The 25,585-nt window shown below is 37.0% G+C and overlaps 3 protein-coding genes across 12 annotated transcripts in view; 1 reads left to right on the top strand and 2 right to left on the bottom strand.

Annotated features, from left to right (window-relative positions):
- Positions 1–94: 94 nt before the first annotated feature.
- Positions 95–8,300, bottom strand: LOC128896420 (FHIP family protein AAEL005291). Of its 6 annotated transcripts, XM_054159812.1 has the most exons (12): positions 7,472–8,296; positions 7,105–7,316; positions 6,772–7,023; positions 6,549–6,699; positions 6,218–6,463; positions 5,696–5,743; positions 4,820–4,987; positions 3,472–4,746; positions 3,187–3,385; positions 3,042–3,053; positions 2,796–2,955; positions 95–2,667 (listed from the first exon to the last, which is right to left on the bottom strand). In XM_054159812.1, exons 1-12 carry the CDS (start codon positions 7,619–7,621, stop codon positions 2,505–2,507), a joined length of 3,036 nt encoding a protein of 1,011 aa, XP_054015787.1. In that variant the 5' UTR covers positions 7,622–8,296; the 3' UTR covers positions 95–2,504. The 6 variants fall into 6 exon arrangements, with proteins under 6 accessions (XP_054015787.1, XP_054015784.1, XP_054015789.1 ...); XM_054159809.1 differs by having other exon boundaries at positions 6,549–7,023; positions 7,472–8,300; XM_054159814.1 differs by lacking the exon at positions 5,696–5,743 and having other exon boundaries at positions 7,472–8,293.
- A 4,522-nt stretch (positions 8,301–12,822) lies between these two features.
- The window catches only part of LOC128893657 (BTB/POZ domain-containing protein 7), a 26,154-nt gene continuing 13,391 nt past the window's right edge, over positions 12,823–25,585 (top strand). The window contains exons 1-10 of one of the 3 annotated variants that reach the window (XM_054154798.1): positions 12,823–13,579; positions 15,006–15,102; positions 15,963–16,220; positions 16,483–16,847; positions 17,077–17,627; positions 17,773–17,936; positions 18,242–18,626; positions 18,781–18,933; positions 19,008–19,164; positions 19,245–19,423. In XM_054154798.1, coding sequence (XP_054010773.1) covers positions 15,982–16,220; positions 16,483–16,847; positions 17,077–17,627; positions 17,773–17,936; positions 18,242–18,626; positions 18,781–18,933; positions 19,008–19,164; positions 19,245–19,423 — 2,193 coding nt within the window. In that variant the 5' untranslated portion in view covers positions 12,823–13,579; positions 15,006–15,102; positions 15,963–15,981. The remainder of the gene's footprint in view (positions 13,580–15,005; positions 15,103–15,962; positions 16,221–16,482; positions 16,848–17,076; positions 17,628–17,772; positions 17,937–18,241; positions 18,627–18,780; positions 18,934–19,007; positions 19,165–19,244; positions 19,424–25,585) is intronic. The other 2 variants (XM_054154808.1, XM_054154789.1) reach the window with 2 other exon arrangements.
- The window catches only part of LOC128893801 (uncharacterized), a 15,311-nt gene continuing 10,034 nt past the window's right edge, over positions 20,309–25,585 (bottom strand). For 2 of the 3 annotated variants that reach the window (XM_054155040.1, XM_054155056.1), the window contains exon 2: positions 20,309–21,936. In XM_054155040.1, the coding sequence (XP_054011015.1) occupies positions 20,694–21,929 (1,236 nt within the window). In that variant the 5' untranslated portion in view covers positions 21,930–21,936 and the 3' untranslated portion in view covers positions 20,309–20,693. Of the gene's footprint in view, positions 21,937–22,589; positions 22,744–25,585 lie in introns of those variants that run through there. The other variant, XM_054155048.1, reaches the window with a different exon arrangement.

Raw genomic sequence — 25,585 nt, 5'->3', positions numbered from 1 at the left:
TGGTGGATCAAATTTTTGAACCAAAGGAATAGTATCGAATTTGTTAGGGTATATAAAAATATAACTTCAATTTAAAAACTTACAATAGTTAAGTTTTTATATGTTGTTTTTTATTAAAACAATTTCAGTATAACACAGTAATATACGCTCTATTTTATATTAAATTTTCAATGTACAATTCGCATAGATAACATTGTTGTTAATCAAAATTTATATGTACAGTAAATTTGATATAAACCAATTTAATTAATCGTGATAATTGCCTTTTGTCAAAAGGTTATCAATCTTTGACGCATTCGTTCGAATACTCATCTTGTAATTATTACAAACTTGGTACATAATTACTTTATAATGAATTGTATGTATAATGTATAATTACAATAGACTATTTTATTCCTCAAATTTATTAACAACATTAAACGTAACAGTAAAGTAAATGTTAAATTAATAATAAATATTAAATTATATTATTTATGATAAAACACCAAGCATAGAGATTTGTTTGAAAATACTGCATGTCTTTGATCAAATTTCTCTAATAAAACGTAAAAATTTACATTATAAATTTCATTACAATTTCATTAAAATTATAATGTAAATAAATTTAAGAAATTGCTTTCAACGTTGAGATAATATTTTTAGCGAAGTAACGTTAAAAATTATGAATAAAATTTAAAAATAAAATAACGCTATTGCGACATGCATTATATGCAAACATTGCAAGCGATTATTAAGAGTCATAAAATTGACGACAGTATTCAATTAAACACTATTATTTTTAACATTACGAAGAAAATGCTTCGTGTGCATTCGAAAAGAAAAACAAAGTTAAAATATTTCAATAAAGACAATTTATCGAAAGCCTAGTTTAATATCACATTACGGCAAGTATTTTATACTAAATACAAATTTTTTAAAGTGATCAAAAAATATGTCAATCTACAAAGATAAACACAATACATAGTCACAGTATTTTCCGATGTACATTTTGCACTTTCGCCATCGTTAATTGCATCCTAATTATCGTAATATATTAAAAATTACACTCACATTAATATTGACGTCTAATGATCATCAACAAAAATTGAGCTGAATTGTTTCACGCATTAACACATTCGTGATCGATGAGTTGTATGTGAGTAAGAACAGAACATTAAAAATATTGACGGCCATTTTGGGATAGTTTTGTAATAATATATCGGTCTCGAACGTGTTAATAATTAAGCTTTGATATGTAATTTATGTACATACAGGCAAGCATTTTATATTTGTGCAATAGTATTGCGATATTGGCAAGTACTGACACCTTTTCAGTTTGTCACACTACCGTATAGGTAGCAATTATGGTTTATTAAAATTGATTATGCTTTACAATATAAATTGTAAAGATCGAACAAAATATTTAATAAATTAATATTACCTTATCGATACAAAAGTGTAAAATGAAATGTTATTTTACACTGTATCCAATATGACAGTAGTAACAATGACGATAAATATATTTAACAAAACATCATTAAATATCCTGTACATTATTAATGTCTGTCAACTTGGGCTTCCGTGTTCATATTTAGACATGATTATTTAAAGATTCATGATGAGGTGAATTCTCTATTTATACGATATCTTTCTTCTACCGAAATTTTAAAATATACTTCTGCATATACATTAATTGGTACTTACATGCGTTCGTATAATAAATTAAGTACGAATAATCAAACAGGCTTTGTGATTATTTTTCTATTATGCACCATTATCGAGTGTAAAATTTGCAATTTTTATACGTCTATGTATATTACTCGTTTCTTTTATAAAACTAATTTGTCCTAGAAATTATTTGATCGTTAAGTCGTGGAAAACATTTGGAACAATTTCCAAAATGTTGAATATATTATAACGTATGAAAGCAGTAACTTGGCACTTTGAAAAAAATGGATTATATGTTCTTTTTAACTGTTTAAAAAAATTATTCAGTTTTGTAATAATTTAATATGTAGATATTGTATGGGAAATTGCTCTAAATGTCAGTCTTCGCAATAAGATTCGGCCGATTATGTTTACATATTAATTAGTACATTAAAATCGCCTATATTAAATAAACTTTGTCATATTATAATCTTTCGTTAACACAACGTCAACGCAACGTAACTCCTGCTCATAATTGGTAGCATTAACAGAAACACAAACATATCTACAATATTTGGAGTAATTATTTAATCCATTGTCTCTATATCTGCAAAATGGAGTAGCATCGTAATTTCTTTTTTTTTTTGTGTATGTAGCAACATATTGTATACTTTATCGTATACTTATTGTAAATCTTTACATTTTATTGGACGACGACTCGATCATTCTATACGCTATAATATGATCTATTATTTATAAATCTAGCGGTATATCACATATTTATTTATTAAAACCCTGTAAAAGGGGAAAGTGGTTTGAGTAGAATTATGCTACTTGTCAACTGAATTTCAATTTTCGAACGCAAGTCGTCTTACATGTTAAACTTTAAACTCGAGGTTATGTGTAAAAGACATGATGGCATGTTCCTGTGTAATAGCGGCTAACTCTTTTAACCATTCGTCTAATATAACTGCGCATAAGACCACATTTTGTACTGGACTTACTTCGTTTGGGGATTCCCAGGACGTTTTCGTATAATACCTAATGAATCACGAATTTCATTGTATTATAACAAACACTTAAAAGAAATTAGTATATTTCGTACCATTAATTTGCTATCTATACTAGTATACTTTGAATACCGAATATAAAATGAAAACATTACTCACCGGTATCCGGAGCCATGCCCGATAGCTTCCAACTGATTTTCTGGCATACCGGTTGGTTGATTAATAGTACCGATTAAACTACTCGAACCAGAGCCACCACCACTTGACCTTCTAAGCATTTGCGTAAAGGACGACGTTAAACTCCATCGTTTGCTTTCACCTGGAAATATAATTCTTTCAGCATAATTGTCGAATCTAATAATCGTGCATTATTTCTGTTTATAAGTGCGGGATGATTGTACCTACATCGTTTGAATACTTCCAGAGTGTAAGGCAGATGTTAAAAGTAACATGATATTAACTTATATAACAATATACGCGAGTCAATGAAACATTTATGCAAAACAGAAAAAACCATTTGAAAGTAATAAAAAAAAAGAATAAATTGTACCTCTCGAGAATGGCTCTCCGCTCACGGAATTTCTTTTAACGGGCGCGGAATGGGCGGCAGCCTCTAATGCATTCTTTCTCGCATTCACTAATTTATCTTCACGGCTAATTAAAAATAGCTGTGCTTGTTCTACCAATACGTCCACATTGTTATGTTGAGAAAGATATTGATCTATTTTATGTTTCAATGATGCGAGTACCTGCAGAAAGATGAATCATATTTTTAAACTGTAAATAATAAATAGGATTCTCTGGATAGTAAGTATGTATCCATATAATTACAAACCTGAAACAGCGATCTAATACTGGGTTGAAATACCAGGGAATGATTTAATAGAAATGATTGCAGCAAAGGCTGAGGATATATTGCCAGTCTACTAATGAGCCCAGTTAAATGTAAATTAACGTATAAATTATTACTCGTCATACATTCGAGCTTCCGTAAAAGAACGTCCAAAAATATACCGACATTCGGCTGCCCGTTAAATACATCTTGACGATAGCTCTCTTTACTTTGCTTATTTGCTGTTAAATCCTCTGCCGTGACCGAACTCGGTTCCATAATACTATGAAATATATCATGCTCTTTATTCAACCCAACGTCTACTTTCTCGTGTTCGCTCATTCGATCTTCGCTGGATTCGTTATCGGGAGTTGACTCGGATGAACCTTTGAACGCGAAGCTTTCGTACCCACTGCTTTCCCCTAACGATAACAGCGAATTCATGGCGGTATTCGAGTCATCGATACTGCTATCGGGTTCCTTTTTATCTATCGACGAAATTTCCTTAATAGACTCCGATGCTCCGATGTCTTCGCTTAATAATTCAGCGATATCCGCATCTAATTTTGCTTGTTCTTCTAATGATAACTCTATTCCTGTTGTCGTGAGAGATTCCGTTTTTTCATCTTTCTCCGCTGCTTGTAACTCTTTCCCATCTAACAAAGACTGTATGTTAAGTAACATATTGTCCATCGATGAATTTTCGTTAATTTCACCGTCAAGCGTAGATTGTTTTAATGTTTCCAATGACAAGGCCTTGGTTGTTTCAGCTTTCTTCGGAGGCCTATCCGACAACGCGTTGTCGTCTATCAATGTTGTTGCGCTACTCGTGCTACTATTTTTGGGGAATTCTCCGTAATATTGATACGACCAGTTAGAACACGCGATTCTGCAAGCTCTTATTTTTTGTCGAGCATCGCACAAGTATGCATGGTAATTTCCATACAAACTATCCGATGATCTGGCACCGTAATTTATGGACACAGGTAATGATTTCAAGGATTCGGATGCGGGATTCGAGTGATTTTCTTGCGACGCGTTATTCGGTAAAGAACTGAATTGTGTGTTGATAGATGCAAGCGGCGAACAACAATTTGGCATCAAAGATAAAAACTTTTCAGCTGCACGGCCAAACGGGTCTATGTCCCTTAGCCTTCTACGTTGAGAGAGCATCACGTGCGAACACGGGCTCAATGCAGCTAAGCACAATTCTAACATGACGTCTTCGCAGTTTAAGTTTACCAAAGTTTCGAACAGTGCCAGAGTTACTATGCACAACTGGAACACGAAAAGGAAAGGTTGATTGCTAAAATTATTCATCTATAACAAATAACAAATATAAAAAATGTACCCGCGATCTGGAAGATATCCTTTTAATAAAACTGTCTAATATTCTGCACTCATCGTAATTGTCTTCGAGTAAAAATCTAACAAGTGAACGCAGAAGACCAGGGTCGGTTACAGATCGAAGGAATAGGTCGAAATATGCTGTTGCTGCAACTAATTCTTCCACGGTTGTCTGTAATGGTAAAATACTTAACGATTGATAACCATGCACAACACAAATTACATTGTTATTCTCTTTAATCGAACGCTAAATAAGAGTTTTAGAGTAATACAAATTTTATTAGGAACACATAAAATATGCTAGAAATGTTTAATTAATGAACAGACTGTTATTAATGAAGTAAGCTCTCGAGTTACGCGGAATTTGACTTCGTGGTAAAAGAAGGATATTAGTCTCTCGCAAACAAACAGTTATATGATAAGTTAATACAGTTATACTGTAAATCTATACGACTAAACATTATAATAGGAAAGACAATGAATTGTTTGATAAATAAATACATAAAGCAGATAAAGCTGTAGCCATAGCACGGCGAATAAATGTATTAAAAATACATATAGTTACATTTATAACTTATGAACCACATATTCTTGTGATATATTTCACAAATAAAAATATGAATGGTATAAATACATTCAAGAAATAAGAAAAATGAAGCTTAAAAATGTAGTTTTACATGTATATGGTTTATAAGTATAATGACAGTAAGCAGTGTTTCAGTAAAAGCTTAAATCTGCATTAAGAAGTCACTATTATTGATTAAATAATTTCACTATAAGATCGCTAAATAAGTTTATAAACATTAATTTTAGATTTATGCTTTCCTGAAATTTGTATCAATGATTTAAACTGACACTACTTGAAGTGTTTTGTACTAACCCAGTGTTCTTGTGCATCTAGCTGTTCTATGGTCAAACCAAGAGAATCCTGAGCACCATAAAAATGTCACCAGATAGCCACCAACAATCACACCACAACATAAATAATTTGAATGTCATTAGCATTAGGCATGAATGTTTAGATTCACCATCACCATACTGATAACGCTAATTGATACAATGAAATCTATTCATGGTATGATATTTGATATTTCATTTAATTAAAAACCAGTAATAATAAATTATAATAACAAATTCGATCGATAGCATTTTATAGTTTAATCAATATGTTGTAAATACCTTCTTTCACCACATGCAAATTTAAAGTACAAAAGATGATATTACAATACATTATAAAAAACAAAATGCAAATAGATAATTTAATAAGTACTAGCAATCTATATGTTCAGTTTCCCAAATCTATTTATAAATCTTTGACAGAATTACACATTTTTTCCATATTAAAACATAAGCAGAGAATTTCCGTTTTGAAGATGCTACACAAAAATATATATAGACTCACCTGCAACAGAGCTGGACCCATTACAGGTACCAAAAAACCATGATATAAAAATTCCAGTAACTGTTTCTGTACCAAAGGATGCGCAACTTGCGCGACAGCATTGCAAAATTCCAGAGAATTCATTAAATGCATTAACGCCGGTAAATCGTTAACATCGTCCGGCGTCAATCTATGCCAATCGTCTGTTTCGATATCTAATTTTCTAGGCAGTAGCGAATATAGTCCGCTCAAACCTGTAGCCAACACCTGATTAAAAAAAACTGTCGTAAGTTATATTGCCTCGACAATGTGTCCTCGTATATAAATCTAACGTTTCGTAAATATTACGTACGGGACATATATTAGAATGATCCGCGATATATACTCCAACTTCGTCATTCCTTTTAGACAAAGACATACAAAGTAACATGGCATCGCGTGCTTGCTGTCCTACACCTCCTTCTCTATGCACGTGCGGTATTAACAATGTAAAAATAATAAATCTGTAACATATTTGAATGCTATAATATTTTAATATGTATTTCTTATAAATAATATATATACATTTTACCAACTTGTTTTTCCCTGTTGCTGTTGGATGAAAGAACAAATCAAGTAATGCCATGTTTTGCATTAAAGTAACACATAATTGATTTAATAGCACTACTAATTTCTTCTCTACTTCTAATGGCATAATATCATTTGCACAATCCTCAAGTAATCGTAACAATGGCCTGGCGACTGGTTCATGAGCAAGGAGAATACTATTATGCGATACTAAGAGTTCATAAAGTTTCAATTGTTCCAAACGTACAGCATTATTAAATCTGCAACAATGTATGTTTTAAAATAAAATACAAGCAACATCGTACGGTATTGCCATCTTAGATTGTCTAAAATATGTTTACCTTCCAGTGTTTATACTCCAGTCATACAGTTTAACAAGAAGGTTTTCGCTTAATAAATATTCTAAACAAGGAGAATGCGTTGCTGTCGTCGATTGTCTGTAATTGTTATGAGAGTAAGAGTCTCTCAATTCCAGCACTAAAAGCGTCACCATATGATCTATGTGATTAACAACTCCGAGAACATCATCTTGATTCAGTATTCCCTTGGGTGGCTACAGAAATATTACGAATTATTCCATTGAAATTGTAAATAACTTTGTTTTGCAACACCTGCGCACGTTTGTTATGAGAACAAAATGAAGACGACAACAAACGTTGTCGCGATGTTTTCGAGTTTTACGAGTGAAACGTTAAAATTTGGACTCACAGATGTGTGTAAGATAATTTCATATGCTTGTTGCCAGTGTTTACAGAAACTGTCATAGCATGCTGATGGATCGGCGTCTTTCGGCGGAGAATCCCTTGATCGTTGTTTGCTGAAACTGGTTCTCAGCGGGCTACCTCGCAACCAGCTCATTTTCTTGGGTTTATACTGTTCACTTTTCAGTTCATCAAAGGCTTGATTTCACGCATCTTTCTTCTTCGAAGTCTTTCATGTTAGCAACAATCATCAGAACAAAGTAATCCTTGTTGTATCCACTTTACGTGTTTCGACTAACCAAGTCGCCCTGTCAAACTTGTCCCACTTATTGTGATAATCGCCCACCTACGTGACAAGGACACAATGATAATACAAATCGCATATTTATTAAGCGACTTGCGCATTACGAATGTTTCGACTAACGCGTGCGAACGTAACACGCTATGGGGAACATTTCGTATGTTTGATAACCCAAATCACAGTACCCGTAATAATAAGTCAACCCATTTTTACGAATTCGCCATGTTTATTCGAACAGTGATCTAGAGATAATTGTTATCTTTTTACTTCATCTCATTTTCTGCATAGTCAGATCGACACGCGATGCATTCTGCCTTTCTTTGAATTTATTTCGGGAATTTTAGATACATTTAATAAAAAAAAAAAAAAGAAACCTATTCCATTTATCACCTTAAATTTATAGGCAACGTGTTGGAATTTCGCAAAATAATCTTACCTAGAACATAAGTTTATTGTATGATATTTGTACTTTTTCATTGATAAAAATCTGCATTTCTAAAGTGTTACATTCAGATATCTAGAATGCTGCAATTTTATAAATATTGAAATTCGACAGTAACACGTTCATGTCGAATGCGCGAGGAGAAAGTTACCAAGACTTTCCCTCCTTCTTTACGATCTTACATAACATATGTGTAAATTTCATACAAATTTAAAAAAAATTATAGTCAATTTCCATGTAAAAAGTGTTTTTTCTTAATTTATTCGAAATATATAAACAATAGGTGTATTCAGAAATGTCATCGCTCACTAGGTCGCTCACTGAGCGGGTTTTAGTACCGGTGGCGGCATCGATGGCAAAATGCCCAAGTTTCTAGTGAAAATAGTTCTCACAGTTTCTATGAGTTGGCGCCACCAATAAATTCTTAATTAATTATTCTTTATCTTTTAATTAGACGAATAAGATATTTATATCACATTCGTTATATCTTCTATATTTTAGACTTTTATAATAATATCAGTCTCCATACTTTCATGTACTTATAAACGAGAAACGTCCGGGAATAATAGTAGCCATATGTATACCCTGTTCTTCGAGCAAGTTTGTCTCTGATTGGCTGGAAGTTTTATGGTGGTGGAGAAGTTTGTCGACAAACGTTAAACCGCGTGCGCAAACGATCGAGGGGGGGTTGAATTGGGAGGGATACAGAGAGTGGATCCCTAACGTCGCATGGGTTGTTCGAAAAGGGGGGACATATTAAGAGTTGCCTGTTCTCCACCACCATAAAACTTGTAGCCAATCGGAGACTAACTTGCTTGGAGAACAGGTTATAAATATGGCTACCAATATTCGCGGGCGTTACTTTACGTAGACCCCGCGAGAACAGAAGCAGCACTAGAAGGAGTACCCTACCAAATTTACTTTACCAAGAAAAAAGTGGGTATCACATCAAGAGAGACATCTTTTCGAGAATTTCAAGAAGTTTTGAAGTGATTTACAGATTTTCGATCAGCATCTTTCGCGTTTTCTTTCAGGGTAGTGTTGCGAATAACTATGAATTCGCGTTTGCTGTTAGTGTTGCGTCCGATACATCGCGTCCGTTTCGAAGTAACTTCATATTTTTAGTTAGGGAAAGAACAGGAGATCATCTACGGATTTTTGTTATTAATATTTGAAGAACGGAGAATAATTTACGTTTGTTCTGTTGCAGGTTACTGTGGGGAATCGTGAATCGACTGCTCGAAAATAGAAATACTGCTGTAAAGTGTAATCATATCGTGGAAATTTATATATTTTATTTAACATTTCTTGGTTACATATTTGATATGTTAAAAAATTACTATGTTATCGGTGATACGATGATTACGATAGACTATTTGATTTTTAATATTATTTGAGAATATTTATTATTAGAGTTGCTACGCGATATAGTCTATTTTTTAACTACCGTTAACTTGCAAAACATTTGAAGTAATAAAGTAGAGTATATTTTCGTAAATGTTGGACATTTGTTGCATAATCGAAATTCGCACACGATCTTTGTTTAATTTGATGACGAGTCAAGAGCTTGCGCTAAAAAAGTACGCAATTCGCAATTCGACGCTTTGTATCGATATGAAAAACTTGAAGTAGAGTTATTACGTGCGTTCGTTATCTTTTTTTTTTTATATATAAAAATGATTTACATTTGATTTCAAAATATGACTATCAACTAAATATAGATTCGAATTACATTAACATATATCAATGCCAAGATGAAAGATTGAAAGTATTAATAATAATATAATTATTATAATTTTATAATAATTAATTATTACTAAATTATTATTATTAACATATTTTCGATCAATATCGAGTGGTTTATACGCATACGTTTGTACTAACAAGGGTTCTTTTCAGCTGTCGTATTTCTGTTTGTATGTTATGTCTCCTAATCCATTAAACGAGTTTGTGTTGCAGAGACAAAATCCATATTTTTGACAAGATCTGAAGAATCATGAAGCGGAATGCGACGAGTTGGAAATCCAATATTCATCTAAATGAGGAATCTTCACGCTTCTGAAAAATTAAACTTCATAAAATTCTGTTTAACATGTTTCAGTTTGTGCTTCAGAAATTCTTCGTATGATCATCGATTACAACAAAGAAGATCCACGTAGGCTCTCGCGTTTCCTTAGACATTAGCGCAGACAGGATGTGTAAATACAATTAATTTGTTATCAGTTAGGCTGTTATGTTTTAGAAAATCTTCGTGGGATCGTTGATTCCAACAAGAAAGAAACAAACAACTACGTTCTTGTATTTCTTCAGATATTACTGCAAGCGGAATGTGTAGATACAATTATATTTGTAAGATAGTAATAAGAATATAGTAATAAGAAATAAGAAAAAGAGCTCTCAATTGGTAGGAATAATGAATATTTAATATGATAAGAGAGAGAAACAGAAAACTAATTACATTGTAGTAGATGCAGTACTGCATTAGTCTTAAATATGTAGATTATTGCATAGAAGCTTTCTACATTGTACGCTTTTCCTCTTGTTGCTTTACTGTCAAAGGTATAGATCTGTAGGTGTAGGTGTACATGTTGTAAACTTGGTTGTTGTGGATAAGCTTGTAAACTTGGTTGTTGTGGACAAGGTTGTAAATTTGGTTGTTGTGGACAGGGTTGTAAACTTTATGTGTAGTATGTACGCATTTGTCTTGGTAGTTTTGGTGTCAAGTAAGTAGATTTTTGTTAGTGCCAGGGGGAAGTATGGCTTGATTAAAAAGGGTGGTTAGGATGTGGCTAGCTAGCTAATCAGCTGGCTGGTTTTGTCCTGGACACCCTGTGGGTCTCCATATGTAGCAGCCTTCACGTGGTGAGACCTGGACCCTCTATATTACTTGAAGTATGTAATTGATAACTGCACATCGCCAGTAAGGGTCAGATGACATTATCAATTCCACACTAAGTAATATGAGCTAATTTCTGCAATTTTTGTTTTGTTTTCAAGTACATGAAAGTATGAGGACTTAGAGTCTACTCTAAAGCATATTAAGAGTCTTAATTTAAGACATAATGATAAATTTGTTATATAAATAGTTCATACGTTTCTATTGTATATTTTATTTTTAATGATATCTATATTTTGAATGATATAGAAATATTCATAATGGCATTGAGAGCTTGAAGATGGCGACATCGATATATTTTAATGAATTATTCTTTATTTTTTCATAAATGCATAATTAATACGATCCTTTGCTTCATAACGTTACAATATATCGCTTGTATGTTTATCTGATTTTATATTTGTGTTTGTAGCAATAAATATAAAAACTTTAGGTAGTGGCGGCATTTAGCAGCAACGGAGGGAACTATTTTAAATGCAAGCTTGGGCGTTTTTCCACCGATGCCGCCACTAATTAAAGGCTCTATAATTATAACTGTATTAAATAACTATGCATAAAAATGACGAATGCGCCACATGAACTAATATATTGTAGTGTTAGAAAGCAAAAAATCGTATTAATGATGCATTTATGAAAGAATAAAGAAAAATTGATTAAAAGGTATCGGTTTCGCCATCTTGCAGAAATGTTGGGGAACTAGTTTCGCTACAAAGTTGGGCGTCATTCCACCGATGGCGCCACTGGTACTCAAAATTATTTTACATTCTTAAAAATGCTGCGGTTACCATTTTATTATTTTATGCAGCGATTGGCTGCTACCAGACAGCGGTTGTTACGTTTGGGAATGAAAAATTTGCAAGCTCATCCGCTCACAGAGCAGCTTGGCGATCGGTGGCCTTTTGGATGCACTCTATGATGCCTTGTGACGTCATGATTCATGCGTATAGGTGCTTCTTTCGTCGATTTAGGACAGGAGCAGTGTGAATTTACAAAAACACTTTTCCGCCTCGGATTTAAATATACAATCGAACAGATCATAAAGGTAATGTTTATTTTCGTGTAGCTGAAATTTTGCATGACGTGTGCATCGATAACGACACGATTCAAATTGTTACAGGAGCCATCATAAGAAACGTTACCGTGGATTTATTTAACGAAGAAATTTTAACAAAACTTTACTTGATTGTTCTCTGATTAAATACGAGTCATACGAACACCTGTTTCGATTTAAATTGACTGGAAAACATTTTTTTCTCAAAAATATGAAGACATGCTGTTCTACTGTTTGGTTCTCTAATAAAGTACTATAACAGACAGTGTCGTAAATTTTAAAAAATTTTTTTGTTCGGTTGCTTCATTGTCAAAAACAATAAAAACTGAATTCTTTCGACGTTTTTGCTGCGAGTTTTTATTGTTTTTGACAATGAAGCGGCCGAACAAAAAATTTAAAAAAAATTTACGACACTGCCTGTTATAGTACTTTATCAGGGAACCTAACAGTAGAATAGCATGTTTTCATACTTCTGAGAAAAAAAATTTTTTCCGACTTTTTTGAGGTTTTTCATTTTTTACAAACACACACAAAAAATTCTCAAAAATGCGCCTCAGGATCCGGAACGTGCAAGATTTTTTTTTTCAATGTTGCAACATTGTTGGGACACCCTGTATAGCGTTTTAAATTGATGCGAAAAGAACGCGCCGTGTAGCACGAGCTATAGGAACTATAGTTCCTACAGAAGCCTGCAGTGTGGCTCCACCTTTAGGCGAAAGAATTCATTAGTTCCATGGAAACGTAGGATAACAGTTGGCGAGAATCGTGTTCCGGACCCGTGGAGCTCGTTTAAACAAAAACAACGCGTCGTTTGTTGCCGATATCGTTCCCGATACCGTCAGGGAACCGATAAACCTAACCTCTCAGGCTTTCCCAGACCTGTAACATAACGCTCCGGTCACGGGGAGTCCGGGGATCGCCGTGGTCGCGCATGATCGGACGAGAAGCGAATCTTTCTGTGTCAGAAAAATTCCGTCGGTCTGTGTGCACGCCTCGAACGATGTACTGTTATCTGTGAAAGCCGTCGCGAAACGTAAACACGCTCCATTCCCAACGGTCGCGCGTTATTTTCGTTCCGATATCGTCCGTGGCAGTTAGCATGACCACCGTCGGGGTTTGTTTTCGCGGTACGGGACGACGATCCCCTGTGCCAGCGATTACGCGTGTCAGCCTGCACGGCCGTGTACGTTCAACGCGGCCGAACGACCGTTTCTCGTAGAACAATTTCAATTTTCTGTTGATTATGGAGGAGGACCACGCAACGGAAAGCATCTTGCCGCGATTACTTTTATTTACGGCCGCAGACCGAGTCGACCGAGCATAAACATGGCGGTCGCGCTCTGTGATGATTACTCGTGTCAGTTTGCACTCGAGGAAGCCCTGGAATGGAAATAACGACGGAATGCGCGGACCAGAGATATCCAGGTAAACGAAAACGTTGCGATCCGAACGTTCCTCGATCCCTTGTTTCCATCGAAATCGTCGATTTTCGTAACGGAGTCTCCCTGGCTTGTAATTCTTATTTACCGATCAGAATTTTTGAAAATCGTTGTTGCGCTTCCCCCTCGAGATTTTCGATCGCGTGATTGGTAATCGATTAGGCGGTCAGCATGTAATTCATAGAAGAAAAGAGCGATTTGTTTTTTAGGAATTTCACGAAGGGACACACTGTCTTACGATTATCTTTATCCGCGTACCTGCACGTTATTAGATACATTTTCCTCCGTGTTCCCTTTCGTTCCCCGTGCCTTTTTTCATCGTAATCGCGCGAAGGTGACTGAACTTCATCAGCCGTACGTCATACGCATTGTTAACCGCGTAACGCGATCGCAATCATAGCTCAGCTGACTACTATTGACCTATCGGTGCTGCTGTCACTTAAAGTTTTCTTGGGCTGTTTTGATACGGAGCTAACGCGTGCTCTTTTTCTTTCTTTCTTCTTTTATTTGTTCCTCGTGTCGTGCACGTCCTTGTCCGTTGGAATATCGCTTTTTCCACGGCGCATTTTTCTTCATTCATCTTCAATTTTGTTCGAAATCAGTGTTTCTCAAATTTCAGCTTTTCGCGGACCTCCTCGATCCGGGATAGCTCTACGAGAAACTCTAAACAAAAATTAAATCGTTATTTTCTTCGATTCTAAAATTATTTTCCAAGAAACTTATGAATATTTTTTTTTGTTTTTTTTTTTTTTTTTTTTTGGATGATATTTAAACAATATTTGGAAAAATGCATTGATGTGCTTGATAGTCTTTTCCACTTGGTTCTTTTAATTTAAATTTTGGATATTTTGCCTTAGCCTGGACGCAGAAATAAATATGAAACAATTTAGTGGTCTACTTTACTATGTAAAGTACTTTTATACTATGTCTATACATAGTATAGAAGTACGTAATGGTTCGATACTCTAGAATTTATTTAGTACTATCTTGGAAAGATTTTTCAGGTTCTGTTGCATGTTTGCTCTTCCTGCGTTTAAACTTTGATAAAGCAAGGAAGCAGCAGGCTTAGTTCGTGATGCAAAATTGCACAAAGTCTTTTGAAGTCGTACAGGGCTAACCATCTTCTTAATTTCGCTGTAACAGACCTTTGTTTTTCTTTCAAGATCCTATCTATGAACCTGCTGAGGTCTAGCTGCGCACAGTTTGGGAAACACTGTTTTTTGAATTTGTACTTGCCCGAGGGAAATTACTTTTGATCGAAATGGTCCTTATTTGAAGCTTGCGCATAGATGCATTGTAGCTTTTCGCTAGGTAATTAATTTCTGGAACAGCTCGATGAGGTAATCATTAGAAAATAATAACCGATGGATCTGTTAACATGTTGTGATTTCCAAAAATTTATTCCTTTCAAGCTTCGATAATATCGTCGGAAATGGGCGAATAAAGTTTCGAGTATTGAGGTATATCCGTTTAAAAGGAGCTTCCAAATCAATGCAGTACACTTTCTAGGTAAATATCGTATGTTGGCTAACAAAGTGAAAGTTTCAGATGCAATCGGCGACTTTCGTTATTTTTCGGTAAACCGCTGCACCGTTGTATGCTACCTTCGTAAAATTACAATTATCGAGAAACGAAATATTTTGAATTTTATTATTCATAAATAAATTACGTAGATTTTAATTCATAATTTGCGGGAAATAAAGAACGTTAAGTTCACGCGTGTCGAAATCGTCGATAATGTAACTTATTAATACTCCACTGCGATTGTATTTATTATTTATGTATTATTATTCATTGCACTTTGGCTTTGTCGCTCTGAAACGTTGACACTGAAAAATGCTGTAATTTCAGATAATGTAATTACATATAAAGATAACAATAATCGTATAAGTATTGATGCATGCTTGCAAATATGGCATAGTAATTATTTTTATTTATCTCGATACGTGTACTCTAAAAAAATTTTTTTAATATTTACAACTTTTGATAATTGTTAGAAAACATTCGATAAAGTTTTAATGGCAAAGTAAATATAGAATACTCGGTGTACAAACAATTCGAGTTTCTAGTCGTTGAGTATTCGTTAATAAAAAAAAAAAAAATAAAATATAAAAATTAAAATTTTCAATATCAAACTATACGATCGTTAGTAGTAACTGCTTGGTAGATCAAAATGCGAATTGTTAACCGACTTCGAAAAAGGAGGAGGTTACTCAATTCGACATGTGTGTATATATATATAAATATAAAAAAAATATATATATATATATATATAAATGTATGTTTTTTGCTACTATTGTAATGTGGACAAGGAAGGAAGGATGTAAAAAGTGGCGTTTTATCGTATAAAAATGGTAAAATGATTTCAGGCTGCTCTCTGGGTGAGCAATGAATGTATTCCGAATTTTGACGCCGTGTGTATTGCAACGCAGACGACCAAAGGAGGTAGATAATTCCGATAAAAGGGATTGCTGGTTCGTGAAAAGACGGCGTGGAGATGCTTCTTACATGATACATAGAATGGGTGCTTCTGCATCGTCAAGCATCACCAGTGTAGGTGGAGATTCGGTCCAAGCAGCTAGGCTCTCATCTTCTGGTAATCCTGATCAACATGGCATTGCTATCAGGTATTCAAACATTTACCATCGCCGTTATATCTCGTCTTTTCATCTCGATTTATCAGCCGATGCTATCGATTGCTTTAACGAGCACTTTGAATTCAAGATCAACGATTACGGGATCGATAAAGAAAGAGATAGATAATTGAATTTATTTCGAGCTACAGATTTAATGAAATAGTATTTTCACGAGACGCTGGTAAAGTCGATGTTGCTTCGGACAATAGGAGGATCCGTCTAGTTAATTATCTAATTAAAGATTTATTCGCAGGGAAAAGAAGAAGAAAATGACGGGGTTTGCGACGTTGCGCAAGAAGTTCATTCGAAGACGTCGTTCTTCGAAGGCCTGCGATCACGGTAGGATAATACGTGATCTGGTGTCGACATGGAGTCACCTGGAGGCAACGGCGCTCCTGGAGGAGTACGAGGCGCTGGCTGCGTTAAAGGATCTCCATGTCCAAGCCGAGTTGGCCAGGCCACCAGCAGCCACGTACAAGCAGGACTTGTCTATGTTGTACGACTACAAACATTGCTCCGATGTGGATCTCGTCTACCGAGGAGCGTGTTTCCCCGTTCACAGGGCCTTATTGTCGGCGCGCTGTCCGTACTTTAGGGACCTGCTGACTGGATGTCCGGGTACATGCGTAAAAGTCACCGTATCGAGTTAAATCTCTTCGTATTGCCTTTGATCGATCGCCTGAAATCGATGGAATTAACAACCGTCTGATTTTTCTGAAAATGAATTTTTCTAAGAAATATTTTAAGCTTCGTGGATCAGGAGGTAATAGCGAAGAAATTAAGCTTCGAAGACTCGAGTCGTATAGATCGCGGGATGTAGAATATAGCGATGTGTCCTGATTTTTAGGATACGGTGCTAGGATATGCCTGGAGCTGAGAACGCCGAATCTCGAAGTGCAAATGTTCTCTGCCCTGCTGCGTTATCTCTACACTGGTGATATTTGTCCGCACGATGCAGCTCTGGAGGCGAACCTTCTGCGAAGACTGGGGGAAGAATTCGGCACGCCTAACCCGCTGGAGCACGATCTCAGATACTTGCTCGACACCGGTGATTACGCGGACGCGGCGCTAGTGTTCACGTCGGACAGTGATTACCAGAGACCAGATAGTGGAAGTTCAGAATACGGATTCCGGCCAAAGTTAGAACTGCCATGTCATAAAGCGATACTTTCTGCGAGATCTCCGTTCTTCAGGAACTTAATACAAAGACGGACTAGATCGGGGGAAGATCACACAGAAAGGGCGCTTCATATACCTACTAGAATAGTTTTGGACGAGAGTGTAATACCCAAAAGATACGCCAGAGTATTATTACATGCAGTGTATTTAGATACCGTTGATTTATCGTTAATAATGAGAGGTAATGGTTGCGGAAGCAGCGCTGGTAGTCTCGGAGAGGTAATTACGTTTACTCCTCATAAATATCGGGACTTCTCATAAATCTTGATGTTTTACTCAATTCTTTTTATTGCTTTGATTCGGTGTTTGCAAGCTACCGTTCGTTCTTTCTTTCGTAACATTCTATTTGTACATTTATTCTCAGGTTCAAGCTCTCACGCATACCGGACGAGTTCGACCAAGCCCCTTAGAGGAAGCAATGGAATTGTACCAAATCGGCAGATTTTTGGAGCTAGATATATTGTCACAGGGTTGTGAAGATCTTATTTTAGAATATCTTACATTGGAATCGCTTCCAGCCGTCTTGAAGTGAGTTTCCTGTAAACTGTTGTCAAATTAACCCTCTATAACTTGCAAATTATATAACACGAATCCGATAAACATTGGTTACGAAGTTTAAATTCAAAGTAGTCGTACGGGTTTGAGAAAGTGCAATTAATAACAGATCGCTTGGCGTGCCACTGACTTAAATCTACCATTACCGCAATTGACACGTTTCGTCGAGATAAGACCTACTTGTCCCGTACCAGAAGTCTCGCTTGTCTGTCCCACTGCTAATTATATCTGCATATGTAATTATTTTCTTATCGCCGCTTAATTATTTCTGTTTACAGGTGGGGCAGTCAACCTCATGGATCCGCATGGGTACACAGACAAGCGTTGCATTACTTGCGAGAGGAATTCCAGCCGGTCGCATCTTCCTCCATCCTCCATCAGTTGGATCACGCGCACTTGGTGAACGTTTTGCAAAGCCACTTTTTGCAAGCTAGCGAGCTTGAAATACTGCAGGCAGTACTCAAGTGGGGAGAACAGGAACTGGTGCGTCGCATGGAAGACCGGGAACCTAATTTACTCAGTCACACGGTGCACTCTGTGACCAGGAAGGGTCTGAAGAAACGGGATCTGAGCGACATAGAGCTACGAGAGATACTCAGCGAGCTTCTTCCACTCGTCAGAATGGATCACATTCTACCGCCCAACAGCGAGACGCTGGCTCAGGTGCGAGTCGTAGGGGAATCTGACAAATTTTTAATCGTATAATAATAATAATAATAATAATCATAATAATAACAATAACCATAATAATAATAATAATAATAATAATGATGATGATGATAATAATAATAATAATAATAATAATATGCATGTTTAGGCTATTAGAAGAGGATTGGTTTCAACCCCACCGAGTCACATGATAGGGGACGAGAGAGAGAACCTGCGTATGAATGCTTGGATAAGGGGAGGGAAGAAAAATGGATTTTTTGTAAGGCCTCGTCTGTTCATGCCTTATTACGAGGAAATAAAGGTAGATATTTATAGCGAACGACGTCGGAGCTTTCTTTACTTCCACGTATATATATACTGACCTCCTTTTTCCAGTCTTTAGTTGAGGAACAAATGGTCCAAGAAGCAGATTTGGTGAGACTGCGAAGGCCACGGTACGTGGCCGATATTCCCGATGCCTTGTACATGGTTGACGAGAAACCGAGACCAATCGGCACAGCCGGCGTGGATGTTCTCGCCGCGGCGTTTCCAGGTACCTTTGATCGTCGCCTTTTCTTCAGCGCGTTGTCCCGTAATTTTCAAATGTATTTTTATACTTGTGTCATGTTCAAGTTCCAGATTCCGTGACCCTGGCAGCTATGATGAAACGGGAGCAGAAATTGAGACAGTCCCCCAGTTGTCAGAGGGCGATCAGTTTACCGCTTTCGTCGCGCCACGAGATCAACAGGCAAGTGCGGCTGCGCGTCGTGAGGGAATTCAACTTACCTGACACGGTGGCGGATCTCCTGGAGGTGAGTACCACCACTGTTACCACCAGGTTGACCTGAGTTGAGCGAAATCAGCCGCGTTGAGCCTCGCGCGACGTGTTAAGCCGGTGACTGACTTGCAACAGAACATTGTAATGTAACGCGAGCATTCGCTTAGTTTGGCGGACTAGCGAGCGACGAACCGAGCCGTTCTTGCGCTTCTTTTCACTGAACTGAGTTGGAAGCATTGAGAGAGAATTCAGCCGAGACTTCGAAGCGAGCATTCGTGACTCCAAAAAGGACCTTGTAATGTAACGTTTATGTCGAACCGTAAAATTCGTGCCGAGCAGTTACATTACAGCGTTCTGTTGCAAGTCAGTCGCCGGCTTTAAGGAATAGTAGAGGAACTTAGTAGGAGAACTTGGTATAGGAAGGCGCGTGTAAGAAACAAGGATAAGAAATTAAGATACAGCGATATAGCTTGCTACCTCGCATGTGACGTGACGTTTGGCTCAACACGTTGAGCCTTCGCTGGCAACCCTCGGTACCCCGCTCTACTTTTTGCGTACAATATATATTTTTCATCTATGCTATTTCCGTAGCGGTACGTTTTCCACAGGTGTTTAATAACCAAGCAGCCAGCACTTGAAATTAATCGGCCATTCTCGGGTTACTTGACCCAATTGATCGGGTTTATAAAAAGAATGAAATCCGTGTCAAGCAGAAGAAACCTAGATTCTGTTTGTGACATCTCTATTTCATTCGACCGCAGACTAGTCGGAAACGTGACCAGCGCTCGAATCAAAGAATTATAAGTAATATGTGGCAGCAAGCCTCTTTACACATCGCAGATGCCGTGTACATTTCGCACAAGCGTGCTCGTTTTACTCTGCGATCGCATTCTTCGAGTGCGTTTTTCTTCGCGGTTCATTTCGTTTTCCATAAAATGCTTCACTTTTTATTATATAAGAAAAATCAAGTTTTCACATCGTAGAACATAGGGCGTGACGTTTAATTCGTTTAAACAAATATCTAATTTTTAAAGCTTGTTAGCGTTGCGAATATCACGAACAATATTTGGTCTTTTCTCGAGATTAGTCGACTTAGGTGCTACGCGTTGTCTATCTCTAATTTACTCTATACACAGCTACCTCCTTGTAAACGTAATTTACGATACATACTTTAACGATATGTACGTGCATATTAACATTCGTTATCGTTTTCCACGAATTTGTACTTACGTTCGCGTATAAAAATGCTCTCTTCGATTCTTTAACAAATATACTAACAACGCAAGAATCTTTTTAACGGTACGCTACTTGATCAGCCATCCTCTCTCGTCGAACAGCTTGACGGTGTGCAACAATTTTTGCGTGTATTTATTGTCGACGTTTCGATTCAGGAAGCTGTCTTTCTTTATCTCGTTGGTGTCCGGAGTCGAACCACGAGGCGCCAGGAGTACTTGGGCCATCATGATGCACTGATTGAACCTTATCGGCGCGCAATCGTTCACGATCTCGTCGAACTTCTGCTTGGAGAACTGCACGGTCTCCACGCCTAGCGTCTTCAGCAATTTAACGAAAGCGTAATAATAGTAATCGATCATGTCGTCGAGTTTATTGTCCAGGAGCTCGTTCTTCGCGCTGGACACGAGGAAGAAGATGAGGTCGTGGACACCGTAATCGTACATGCACAACTGAAAGTCTACGATCTTCATGTCGAGTAACTCTCCGTGTTCGTCGTGCCGGAACATCATGTTGTTTACCCAGAAGTCGTGGTGCACCAACGTTGCCCACGGTTCCTCCGGTTTTTTCGCGTTCTTGTTCAACTGGACGCCAAACTCGATGGTCCTGGTGACGCGGTCCAGGTATGGTTTCGCCTCCTCGATATCCTTTATGTCTTCCTCCGCCTTTCGAATCATGTCCATCACGCACTTATCCGCTGTTTCGTTTACAGGGTCTTCCAACACTTCCGCCTCTAGTTTCTCGAACAACGAAGGCTTCTTGGTCTTCAGAGCGATGGTTAACGCGTGCAATTTGGCCAGTTCGGTCAGAGCGAACTCTATGTGCTTCTTATCGAGTCCCATTAATCTGTCCTCGGTGGTGTAGCCACTGTATTTTAGATTCTCTAAAACGATGAGCGCCTGGTCGTCGAATTGGTCCGGGTTCCGCAGACCTAGCCTCCCGCCAAAGTATTTGGGCGCGATGATGCTCAGGGACTCTTCCTTCAAACCGCATTCCAGCTGCAGCTCCTCGAACTCTTTCGCCATCACGCTGTAGAACAGTAGCTCTTTCTTGAACGTTACCGGACTGTTGAACAACTGCAGCAAATAGGTCGACGTGGGTGGAAGTTTCGCGACCAAGTTCAGAGTCTCCGTTTCGTTGGCTCGTGTCACTGTGACGTCGACGGCCAACATTATGCTCCCGAAGTTGTCACCCGGTGCGGTTAACGGTCTCCATTCCAGGTTCTTTATTTGGACGTCTTTGCCAAGACTTTGGGCCAGAACCGAGTCCAAATTCAGTACTGGTAGCGGCTCGATCGATGGAGTCATTGTTCACCTAGAAGTATTATTCGTTGCATTCATGAAGATGAAGTAGAAACGTTATTACTGTGGATCAAATGTCGCGAGTAAACAAAATTTCAGAACTTTCCTTTCGCTATACGTTCGGTCTTCTTTGAAAACTGAATGCTTCGATGGTGTAGCAACAAGCCTTTTTTTTCTAGGTCACTGCTTGATACGACTTGAAACTACTCATTTTGTTTAATACATACAATCATCGAGCATTGTTATTTTAATTTATTACTACATTTGCATTTCTTTTTTCCGTTGACGTTCTTATCGCTCAATGGAAACATTCGAAAGAAAATATATTTTGTTCGCAGAATATTTCGAACAAGTCCTATACTCGATATATAATCCATGAATTATCTTCATAGGCAAATATGAACTATTTATAAACATCGTCGCACGAGATTAATCGTTCTTCGTTGCCGAATATTCGCGTTGTCTTACGTCGAGGAGTTGCATCATTTCAATTGTCATATAATGACATTCGTGAAACTAGATTTCTACAATGGGTTTTCTTTTGTTACGCGCAATCGAAATTTGCGAGCGACTAAATTCAGAATTTTTTCAGTATTTCTTTTTAGCGGTTATTGACGCACGCAGTTACAAGTGGAAATGATAAACGCTGTTCTTTCGACAACTCACGTCTTTGAGAGTCTCGCTCCCGATTCTTCGATTAATAGAGAAGATTACTCGTCGTCTGCTCGAAGTTTACTTTCTCCAGATAATATTCGTACTACACAGGACCGAGCAAACGAATGCAGCTCTTCGTAACGATCATGTGTATATAATGCAAGGGTTTCACAGCCGACCGAGACAGACAAGCCAATAACGATAACAATTATCAGCAATATACATTTTTTCGTTTCGTTTACTACTTACTGATTACGCAATCACTATCGGTATATTGTATTCTCCTCTGACAGTTTTATCAGTTTACAGACATTAATTAAGCTTGCAATTCGAACCACGATATTACAACCGGAACTGAAGAATTGTCGAGACTGAGTAGAATATAGACTATTGTTTATCGAAAGGCTCGAGTAGTCTCTGTTCGAATATTCGAATATCTTGGTTCAATTATTCGGTGTGAATACTATTGAAATTTATTTAGATATAGTTGGGAGTAATTGACTATTACATACTGAATAATGAATAAGTATTTGAACAATCCTCCTTGAATACTTGACTATTCCATACTGAGTAATGAATAAGTATTTGAGCAATGCTGCTTGAATACTTGACTATTCGATACTAATTAATATGTAAGTATTTGAGCAATGCTGCTTGAATACTTGACTATTCGATACTAATTAATATGTAAGTATTTGAGCAATGCTGCTTGAATACTTGACTATTCGATACTGAGTAATGTGTAAACACTTGAGAAATACTCTTTGAATACGTGACTATTCGCTACTCATTAATATATAAGTACTTTAGGAATACTGTTCGAACGAGTGGAAAGATTATTACAAGTGATCGAGTGAGATTATTACAAGAGCACAACCCTGCTTCCAAGAAATCCAATCACCCTATGGAATATCGATGAACCGCTCCATAATCGAGCATTAATGCAAATCGTTTTCATAGTTCAAGTTTTGCGATCGACACAGATAAAGGTACTGTGCGCAAGATGGAAACGCGTGGCTGGTAATTTTTCAAAAACTTGCATCATCGGATTAGCATAAGAAAACACGTGCTGCGTCGCGTATTAATCGACAAGCGTCGTTCATATTTCTAACCGCGTTCAGACGATTGTGCAACGACAAAAATCAACCGACGCGTCGAGCATCTTCGGTGCCGATGAATGCTTAAACGATTTATTAGCTGTGTCAATCGCGGTGACTTTAATGAAAAAAAGATATATATATATATATATTTGAGCCACATTCCCCAGACATTATCATATAATTTCTATTTTTTGTTTGGTGTATGATTTTATACGAACCCAAGAAAAATTATGGAGACAATCATTTCCATACGCGCCAAGGAAGAAAATGGGAAATTGTTACGACGGAAAATGGACAGAGGAAAAAAAAATTGCTTGACATACGCACGCAATTGTGATTCTCAGAAACCTAATTGGTGGCGATCGAACAATTTTTCCTAGTCATTGTAAAACATTAACAATTCCCGTAATAGGTAGTGGAAGCAATCGTTCGGTCAATTTTCACGTTTATTTTCGTTTAAATCGAGTCTCGAATTGAAGCATTATTCAAGTTTTTCAGACCGTGAATTATCGAAGCAGGAAAAAGATGCCGATGCTGCAAATGGTGTTTCCATTCAAGAATCTGGAATTAGTTTAAAAGCGTGCTCTTCCAAGTAACTGGACTTCCTGGAATAGAATAGGAAATCGTAAGAAATGCAAAAACGCCTCGGCGTGAAAATGGTATGAAAATTATGCACGGAGAACTGTTATGGCATGTCTCGACGTGTACGTAATTATGCGTCTGTCTGTTACGAGTTACCGCGATACATAAGATAAAACGAGTCATCGATTTTATAATACAAACCGAACGGATAGGTTTCCCTTGCGAATCAAACGTTCTGCGCTTCGATCGTTTCGAGCTGACCCTAAACGAACGAGAATAATTTATGGCGTTGTTTGTTTTTTAACTGCATCAACGTCGATGATATACTTTACGAAGCATTTGTCTGCGGAACTTTTGTTGTCGCTTAGAAAGTTCCGTAATAATTATTTCTGACCTCGCCGCGGCATGTTATTAGACGGAAATAGGAAGATTGTCGTGTAAGCTCGTTAACTACCTCCAATATTTGAACGTAATTGGATGCAAGCAAATGATACCGATGTTATCGCCGGTGGGTATTTTAGTTGAGCCATTGGTTAAACATTTTCGGAACCCCGGCAAGTGCACACAATTAGAAAATGATAACAGCGGGATTAACGCGTGATAAAATCAATGTTTTAGTTTCTGTTCATACATTTCTAGTCGGATCCAGCATAAACGTAATTCTAGGAACTATAGATATGAAGCTAATGGTTGTCATTTAATTCTATTACACAGTTAGAATAATTCCGAAGATGACTCACATTGTACAACTAGAATGTAAACAAAAAGTACTTTGTCAGAGGTCGTTAATTTTCAACGATAAACTCACGGTTAACTATATATTCCCTGATACTCGTACTTTAACATGCAAACTAGTTTCAAAATCATTAACAGCGATTACAGGTTCCCAAACGTGATAGGTAAAGCATATGATTAACTGAATATCTTTTTTTAACGAGTCTGTTAAGTGGTTTTTCGCTGGCCTTATCACGAACCGTGAGGAATAACGAATGAAAATATTCGTATTAGGATAATCAACTGCTACAATAATATCCAAATAGACATCTGTTCGCGCAATTTATGCTAATACTATAAAGAAGTAAAATTTGTACACGTAGGGGGTAATCTCTGGAACTGCTAACCGATTTTAAACATTCGTTTAGTCGTAGAATGCTACGCTATTCCTTGATAACATAGGCTATATTTTATTTTTAGAAAAATAAGGTTTCAGAATGGGTTAGGTCAGGGTGTTAGGTCCCCAATAATTTATTTCAGAGGCCATTTTATTGGGTGTCTCAACTTTTTGTTTTATGAAGTTAATCGGTTTGTGCAATTTTTCAAATTTTT

This window comes from Hylaeus anthracinus, unplaced genomic scaffold (assembly GCF_026225885.1).
Source record: "Hylaeus anthracinus isolate JK02 unplaced genomic scaffold, UHH_iyHylAnth1.0_haploid 0, whole genome shotgun sequence".
NCBI lineage: Eukaryota > Metazoa > Arthropoda > Insecta > Hymenoptera > Colletidae > Hylaeus > Hylaeus anthracinus.
The sequence above is the reverse complement of the archived record's forward strand: the minus strand, read 5'-3'. Positions and strand labels throughout refer to the sequence as shown.

What these genes read in the sequence shown, in the direction of transcription:
- LOC128896420 (XM_054159809.1), bottom strand. Translation starts at nt 7,621, where the DNA reads ATGAGCTGGTTGCGAGGTAGCCCGCTGAGAACCAGTTTCAGCAAACAA. An exon ending in AAATTATCTTACACACATCT is followed by an intron (nt 7,317 to 7,471) that starts GTGAGTCCAAAT and finishes ATATTTCTGTAG; the next exon opens with CCACCCAAGGGAATACTGAA. An exon ending in TAGATGCACAAGAACACTGG is followed by an intron (nt 4,988 to 5,695) that starts GTTAGTACAAAA and finishes TTACCATTACAG; the next exon opens with ACAACCGTGGAAGAATTAGT.